The sequence below is a fragment of the Caloenas nicobarica genome, chromosome 25 (genome assembly GCF_036013445.1).
Source record: "Caloenas nicobarica isolate bCalNic1 chromosome 25, bCalNic1.hap1, whole genome shotgun sequence".
Taxonomy (NCBI): domain Eukaryota; kingdom Metazoa; phylum Chordata; class Aves; order Columbiformes; family Columbidae; genus Caloenas; species Caloenas nicobarica.
This window is the reverse complement of record NC_088269.1, coordinates 1774453-1782897: the sequence shown is the minus strand read 5'-3', so window position 1 is coordinate 1782897 and position 8445 is coordinate 1774453. Positions and strand designations below refer to the sequence as shown.

The window sequence follows — 8445 nt, the reverse complement described above, 5'->3', positions numbered from 1 at the left end:
GTTTCGCCCAGTTTGGCGCTCAGGGGTCACTGGGATCTGGGCCGCGTCCTCCTCAGAGCCTCCCTGTGGGTGGAAGGGGAAATACAGGAGAGATCCGGAGAAGAGAGGTTTAAACTCGGGTTTAATGTCAGGTCCTAAACAAACCCCGCTCGCTACCGTCTGGGCGAGGGGCCAAACTGGTCAGGAGGAACTGGGGGAGCGTGAAGCAAACTGGAAACCTCTCAAATCCGCTCCAACCTGCCTCGGCTCCTTCCGTTCGCAGCGTTAATCACGCGAGGACACAGTTTGCATGTGAAAACAGAGCAGAAAAAGCTCCACGCTCGGCTTAAACACAGCTGGTTTTGTTAAACCGTTGGTTTTTTACACAAAGAGGAATGAACCTGCGCCGTTGCTGCCGCGTTTCAAAGCAGATCGTGCAAAGAACACACACAAAATAAATAAAAGAAGTGAAAACTCAATGCTTTATTTATTTTTTAAATCCTTTTATTGACCTTACCACACATTAAAAAAAAAAAAACAACAAAGTACAAAGAAATATAAAAATGCTGATCCTTCAAAGCAAAGTTTGCATTGCACTGCAGCAGAAAACAATTTGCTGATTCAAACGGGCGAGGCAGCCGGTCTAAAAGTACAGACGTTTGGCAAAAAACCTGCGCGCCGACAGATCCTGTCCGCTGGAACACGTCCCGTGGCCAAAGGGAAAAGGTTACGCGCACCTTGACCCCTTCGAAATGCGTCGCGTGAATCGAAATCCCATAAAAATCAAACAACGCGTCGTCATCCCCCAAGGTTTCACCCAGTTGGGACAGTTCCAGCGAGCAGCGCCAGGAATGTGCTGCTGAGTAGGAGGAGATTTTTTGGGGGGAAATCCCCCAGATTTGGCTCTTTCTCTCCCCAAACCCCAACCTGAGGACGTCTGAGGTGCAAGGGTCCCGCTCTCCGGAGAACTTGCTCTGGCGCCATTCGCAGCCGATTCCCAACACACCGGGGGACGATAGAGACCGAAAAGCCTTTGAAAAACACCTCGTGATAGAAAAGCAAAATAATCTTTGTAAATTATTTTTCAATTAAAAAAAAAATAAAAAGGACAAAGCAGGAAAACGGTGCGTATGCTCTAAAAATTCCTGCGTGAGTGGCTCAGAAGCACATGGTGGAATTTGTTTTTATTCCACACCCCCCCCCACCCCGTCTGACATTAAATAAAGTCCGCCACCCGCGTCCCATCCGTAAATCAGTGCTGGATTTATCCTATGGGAGCCCTGAACCAACCAAGTCTGATTTCCCTTTCACAAGGCACATTTCAGCCCAAGGGTTTTGTTCCCCAACTTGTTTTCCTTTCTCTTTCCCCCTCCCGTTCTCCAAAATAGCTCCCGCGAGTAATTTTAGCATCGGAAAAGTTTATCTGTGGAAACAGTGAACACTATTTAAAGGCAGGAGAGATTTTTTTTTTTTTCTGCTTTGTGCTTGCTAACAGGAAAAAGGAAAAATTTTAAAAAAAAAGGATTTGTATTTATTTTTGTTTTAGGAGAGCATCAAGCTCCTTCTCTCCTCTTTTGTGTGGAATGAAATGTTAGGAAAAATAAAAATACAGCTGGAGCTTTGGTGTCCAGACAGGGAAACGTCTTTGTCCTTGTAAAAGATTCTTCCTGTCAGCAAGTCGGGGGAGGCGACTCGGGTGCCTGTGCCAAGAGCGCCGGAGGCCTTGTAACAACTTTTTTCTGCCCGTATTGGAAAAAAAAAACCAACAAAAAGCAGGAGGTGGGTGGTTATTTCAGAAACATCACGTCTCGAATCAACATCTTCGGAGTAGAATGACAAAAATCAAAACAATCTCACAGTCGTAACTTGTGAATCGATGTGTTTTGCAGGCGTAAATACAAGCGGGAAGTCCCAGCCCTGGCTAAGTGTGACATTTAACCACAAACTCTCAGAAATTGCAGCGGCCGAGCCGCGGGGAGCAGAACGAGGTCGTGTTGGTGGTAAAACAAGCCCTTGGTGTTGTCACCTGCTCGGGAGGTGCAGAAATTGTCCCGTGGGGACTCGTGGGCAGCAAACGCGGCGCCCGTGTCGCCGGCAGCGCTCACCGGGGCTTGGCCAGCGGTTCTGAATGCGCCAGAGCCTCGATTTTTGAGGAAAGCATTTTAAAAACTGCAATTTCTGTTCAGCCCAAGCGCTTCGGGGCCACTGCACATCTCACATCACCACAAAACGACGTTTCACAAGGGGCGGGGCAGCGATTTTTTAAGGCCAAGTCTGCGACAGCCGCGCTGCAGCAATTTGGCACAAGCTTTTTAAGCCTCCCTTGCCCTTCACAGCATCGGAACCGTCATCTCTAGTGCAAACCTCGGAATTTGGGGGGTTTGGGAGTGAAAAGAGACACGCAGAGCAGAAGATGCAGGCGAGGAAGGTTTAAGCTATAACCCAAGGGCAGCTCCAACGTGTCCAGAGAAAAAGACTCGATATGTTGACCTCAAGCGTCGCTGTCAGCACAGGGAGAGAGAAAAAGAAAATAAATCAAATTAAATCAGAGAGTCCTTGGCGGATCATTTTTAAACTAGTGCAATCAGTCGCGCTCCAAACTTTTGCATCCAAATACAACGGAGGGAAGAGGGAACGTCAGGCGGCTCATTTCACAGGCGGGTGTTTGTTTTTTTCCCCTCTCGAGAGGAGTCGTCAGTACAGCAGATGGCGAATTCCATTTCATTCGGACACAAAAGTTCCATCAAGCGCTGGGGATTCATTTTTCCCAGGTCACGGAGGCCCGAGCGGAAAATAAAAGTTCATCTTCAGCGGGCGGGGAAGGAGAAAAGCGTTTCGAGAAGTGAGAGTTGGATGTTACCAAGGTGCGGGTGCGAAACCAAAAGCGTCTTCCCCTTTTTCCCCGCCAGTGTCTGAAACCCGAACGTGGTGACAACACTGGGCAGGCGACCCAGTGTTCCTGTGTTTTCATCGTCAGCCATTGGGATTCCACTGAATTTCCAAAGAGGAATCTAGATCTGGAAAGGGGGAAAAAATAAAAGGTTTAAATTATTTGAAAGCTCGGCGTTGGTTTTGTACTCAGACAAAGTGTTGGGGTTTGAGGGTCTCTGATGAGCTTTCAATTGAAAAATGAGATTCTTCTACCGGCCCGGCTGCTTCGCCGCATTTCAGGGACATGTCGGGGAATTCCTGGCGAGGAAATAAATTCCAAAAATATCAGCAAGATTGGTATCCTCTTCTTGCAGAAAATAACCCCAGACGCTTCTGACTTCAAGGACAACAGGTAAAAAAAGTTCCAAGGGGCAGAATGAAGGGATTTCCCCCAAAATCCCACCCTTCTCCCCTAAAAACTTCTTTGAAAAAGTCATTTGAGTTGGCGAGAAACTATTCAGAGCTCAAGTCTCAAATTTCAGCCCCGTGTTACTTCTACCATCATTTCTCAGCGTTACTGCTTCCATTTTGGGGGCAAAACCCCTGTTTCTAGACCAAGAGTGGGATTTTTGCCAAAAAAATACCAACCAAGTTGGGGTTTTGTGACCATTTCTAACGTGAAAGGCCAATATATCTTATTTATAAAGTACACAATATATCGCATTTATAAAGTACACAATATATCGCATTTATAAAGTACACCAGGCCCCATGGCATCCGTTTTGAGGCATGTCTTACCTTTTGATCCAGTCTCTGATAATCGCCAGATTTGGGCCGTCGCCCACTTTTTGATCTTTTTCCTTCCAGCGCAAACGCGATGATCTTGGGACAAAGAAACAGGGACAAGGTGAGGGGACAGTAACCAATAAATCAGCTTTTTCTCACTTTAAACACAGGCGATTTCTAATGAGCAGCTTCACCCCCCTCCTTCTAGTGACCCGATTTCACTTGAAAAAACGCCTGAAACAAAGAAATGCAAATATTTAAACCCAGCTGCGATCAAAAGCAGGCAATAATGAGGTTTGCCTAACACACACAAAATAGTAAGAATTTACTTATTCTTTTTCCTACCTCAAAAAGAGCTTTAGAGGAGGAGAAACCAAAACCAGCAAACGACAATTACATCATTTGAGCTGCCCCCCTCCTGCATAAGGCTATTTAAGGACAAATCTGCAACCTGCTACAAAAAACTCCATGTTGGTGAGAAAACACGGGGTAACTTCGCACATATTTTCCTTTTCACCTCTGAAAATAACTCCTAGAGCCACGGCCACGCAACTTCTGCGGAGATTCGACCACTTTCTAGTCACAACCCCCCAAAAAGTTGCTGGGAAAAGGCTCGGATTAATTTTAACCAAACCCACGTCGCGCAGCGAGCGGGAGGTGTTGGGGAAAAAGGAAAATTCTGAGCGAGGGGAAAACTCTTCAGGCCAGCGGGTCCCGGTTTGGGCGGTGACTGGGGGGATGTCACGGCTGCTCACCTTGCGCTTGTTGTGATACGCGACATAGAGGGCGGCGACGACGATGGCTGTGGTCACCAGGTAGGCGAAGAAGTGGCTGCTCTCAGCCTGGGCCCTGGGGACGGAGGGGACGCTCTTCTCTCGCTCCCCGTTAAAGGAGGTGCCGTCGCCGCCATCCTCACCTGCGTCCTCTTCCTCTTTGGAGCCTCCAGTGTTGTCTAAATAGCTGTTGCCATCAGCAGCAGAGGAACCAGACTGTGGTGATGCGTTTTTGTTTCTCTCCGAGTCCATTTGATTACCCTGGTTGTCCTGGTTCTTGGTGTCACTGCCCTGGTTACTGTCATTACCGCGCTGGTTCTTCTCCTGGTCATTGTCGTTACCGCCCTGGTTCTTCTCCTGGTTCTTGTCCTCATTATCACTGGTAACGCCTCCATTCTTGTCCTCGTTATTGCCATTACTGCTCTGGTTCTTGTCCTGGTTCTCAGTGTTACTGTCCTTGTTGTTGTCCTGGTTATCGCTGGTAGTGCCCTCGCTCGTGGTCTGGCTATCGCCGTTACCGTTCTTGCTCTGGTTATTGCCATTACTGTTTTCGTTCTCCTCCTGTTTCTCGGTGCTGCCGCCCTGTTTGTTGTCCTGGTTGCTGGCGTCACTGCCCTGCTCTGTGCTGCTGCTGCCCTGGTTGGTGCCCGTGTTGTGCTTGTCATCCTTGTTCTGCCCGGTGTCCAAGCTCTGGCCGTTGCTTGGGCTGTGGTTGTCACCCGTGTTCTGGTTGTCACCCTGGCCACTGGGGTTGCTGGCCCCGTTATTGGCGCCGCCGCTCTGCCCGTTACCCTGGTTACCGCCACCGCCGCTCTGCCCGTTACCCTGGTTACCGGCACCGCCACCTTCTTTCTCGGTTTGGGAACTGGTGCTGCTGTCTGGGGCAGCGTCACTCTGGCCACCCGTCTGCGTCTCGCTGCCGTCGCCACCAGACACACCTGTGCTGTTCTGTTCTGTATCTGTCACCTCCGTGTTACTTGTGTGTGCTTTGGAGTCTTTCTTGTCGGGTTGATTCACCTCCGAGTGCGTCTCTCCGCTTGTTCTGGACTCATTCAGCTGCTTCTCCGTGGTGGTTTCCTGCCTGGTACTCACTGTGCTCTGGTGGGCTCTCCCGGCACCATTGGTGTCTGGTTCATTCGGGTTCTGCTCAGCTGTTGGTGAACACAGAGACACTCAGGGCTGTCCCCGCTCGGCTGGTGAGCCCCGAGGGGAAGGAAACTGTGAGATGGGGAACCGAGAGGCAACGCGGGCGGAGGACATGGGCAGGTGACAACAGGGGCCCCGTGGTGCCTCCCGCCCCACACAGGAGCAGCACAAGAGCCCCTGCCAACCCCAGGAACAACCTCAGGTTCCAGTATAAGCTGGGGAATGACCTGTTGGAGAGCAGTGTAGGTGAAAGGGACCTGGGGGTCCTGGGGACAGCAGGATGACCATGAGCCAGCACTGGGCCCTTCTGGCCAGGAAGGCCAGTGGGACCTGGTGGGGATTAGAAGGGGGGTGGTCAGTAGGTCAGAGAGGTTCTCCTGCCCCTCTGCTCTGCTCTGGTGAGACCACATCTGGAATATTGTGTCCAGTTCTGGGCCCCTCAGTTCCAGCAGGACAGGGAACTGCTGGAGAGAGTCCAGCACAGCCACGAAGATGCTGAAGGGAGTGGAGCATCTCCCGTGTGAGGAAAGGCTGAGGAGCTGGGGCTCTGGAGCTGGAGAAGAGGAGACTGAGGGGTGACCTCATTCATGGGGATCAATATGGAAAGGGGGAGTGTCAGGAGGATGGAGCCAGGCTCTTCTCGGTGACAACCAGTGACAAGACAAGGGGCAATGGGTGCAAACTGGAACATAGGAGGTTCCACTTAAATATGGGAAGAAACTTCTTCATGGTGAGGGTGGCAGAGCCTGGCCCAGGCTGCCCAGGGAGGTTGTGGAGTCTCCTTCTCTGCAGACATTCCAACCCGCCTGGACACCTTCCTGTGTAACCTCATCTGGGTGTTCCTGCTCCGGCAGGGGGATTGCACTGGATGAGCTTTCGAGGTCCCTTCCAACCCCTGACATTCTGGGATTCTGTGAATCCGCGTCAGACCCACCCCAGCCCGAGGGCTCAGCCCAACCGCCCCCTCAGCGACCCCATCCCGGCCGCTCCTCCCTCGCCGGCTCCCCCACCCCTCGCCCCGGGGCTCCCGGCTGCAGCCCCCCCTCCAGCGCCGTCCCTCCAGCCCACGCCAGCCCAGCCACCCCGTCCCGGCCTCTCACCCTGGGCCCGGGTGGCGGCGCAGAGCGCGAAGAGCAGCAGGAGCAGGAGCAGCCGCAGCGACATGGCGACCCGGGACGAACGATCGCACTGGCCCGCGCGCCTCCGCTTCCGCGAGGCAGCTGCTACTTCCGGGAGGAGATATCGCGAGAGCGCGGACGCGGCGGGAACGGCTGGGGGTGTGAGGCGAGGGAAGGGGCGGGGCTTTAGGGGCGGGGCTGAGGGGATCGGGCGGGGCTTGGAGAGAGCAGGGGGCGGGGCTTTGTGAGACTCAGGGGCGGGGCCTGTGGGGACAGGGGTGGGGCTTGTGGAGAATCGGGGCGGGGGCTTTACCCTGCTAATTGGGCTGTGCTTATGCAAATTAAGGGCGTTGCTTATGCAAATTAAGGGCGGGGCTTACCGGTCCGTAGTGTGTGCCAGGCCTGGCGGCTGCCTCACCAAAAACTGCCCCATCTTTGGGGTTAAAGCAGCATTTTGATGCAAAACCTCCCGGTTTTGGGTCTGTTTCACCCACAGCTCTTCCGACCGGCAGCACAAAATCAGCTTTTGGCTCCCCAGGGGCACCAGGGAACATCGACCCCTTTTCTCTGGGGATATTTTACCTACTGAAGACTGTTCTGTTTCCCTTCTTTAGATTGAATGTTCGTCTTTTCACTTTTTCCTTCTCCTCTGGGCTTTCTCCAGGCATCCCGCACCTCGAAGGAAACTGCCCAAAGTTGGGACGATCATCCATGTCAGTCAGCAGAACAAACATCAGGATTTCAACATGTTTTACTGATAATCCCACCCATCTCCAACCCCCTGCTTTGCTGCTTGAAACAGAAAACAACCTGAACTTGAGGCAGAGAAAATAAAAGTATAGAAAGATCCTAAATTCCAGCTGTACATCACCCGCTGTGTCCAAAGTTGTCCCCACCCGCTGTCCCAGACCTCCTCGGGGGGTTTCCCTCCAGCCGTGCTCCTTTTCCCAGCAGAGCTGTGGCTTTGGGGGGGTCCTGGTCCAACCAGAAGCTCCAGATGTTCCTCCTGGGTGTTCCTGGTGTTCGTTACTGCCACCCAGTGACCTCGCACGACTCCGTCCCGCCACGTTAGGGACATCGGGGCACGTCGTCCTGCAACAAAGTCTGATCTCCAGCTTTTCCTCTGCTTGTCCTTCCCGAACCTTTGATATCGGTTTTCCAGGTGCAGGGCTTACGCTGTCAAGTCTCTGTAATTTGCTTTATTAGCAACGACCCCAACCTCCCCTCGCTGTTATCTCACTGATTTCCTTTTACATCAATAGGTTTGTCAAGAATGGCCTCATCTCCGCCCAGGAGGGACTTATTGGTGCCGAACTGCTCCAGACTGTGGTTTGGTGTCACCAGAGCTGTCCCATCCGTGATGTGTCACCTGCCGAGTGCTGAACCACCAGCAGCGAAGCCTCAGATCCGCGATAACCTCACCGATTCATTCCCTCCTCCGGTTGGTCCGTTTAACGCTAAAACACAGAAAAATATCACAACATCACCCGACACGCAAACCAAAGGAGTCCCGCGCAGCGATGATACTTCGGGGAATAATCCCGACGTGGCCGCAGAGTGCAATGGATGATGCGGTTGATTTTTCTTCTCTTTTTTTATTCTTTTTTTCCAATCCTCTATTCAATTCAACACATTCCGACAATCTCGGCGGCTTGGTTCTGCCCACGCCTGCCTTTCTGAGGAGACAGAAGAAGATTTAAACCAGACGAACGAGGCTGTTTCTCATGCCCGGCCAGTCCCGCTTTCACTCGCTCCTGGAAGCTGAGAGTCGC

At 52.1% G+C, this 8445-nt stretch overlaps 1 protein-coding gene across 1 annotated transcript; it reads right to left on the bottom strand.

Annotated features, from left to right (window-relative positions):
• Window positions 1-461: 461 nt before the first annotated feature.
• On the bottom strand, window positions 462-6781 carry TGOLN2 (trans-golgi network protein 2). Its single transcript, XM_065651469.1, has 4 exons — window positions 6656-6781; window positions 4392-5560; window positions 3649-3732; window positions 462-2996 (listed from the first exon to the last, which is right to left on the bottom strand). Exons 1-4 carry the CDS (start codon window positions 6717-6719, stop codon window positions 2991-2993), a joined length of 1323 nt encoding a protein of 440 aa, XP_065507541.1. The 5' UTR covers window positions 6720-6781; the 3' UTR covers window positions 462-2990.
• Between the last annotated feature and the right edge of the window lie 1664 nt (window positions 6782-8445).

Bases quoted from the DNA above. Each gene is read 5' to 3' on its own strand.
- TGOLN2 (XM_065651469.1), bottom strand. From the start codon at position 6,719: ATGTCGCTGCGGCTGCTCCTGCTCCTGCTGCTCTTCGCGCTCTGCGCC. The intron at 5,561-6,655 runs GTGAGAGGCCGG...GTTCACCAACAG, and splicing joins CGCCGCCACCCGGGCCCAGG to CTGAGCAGAACCCGAATGAA. The intron at 3,733-4,391 runs GTGAGCAGCCGT...CTTTGTCCCAAG, and splicing joins CGTATCACAACAAGCGCAAG to ATCATCGCGTTTGCGCTGGA.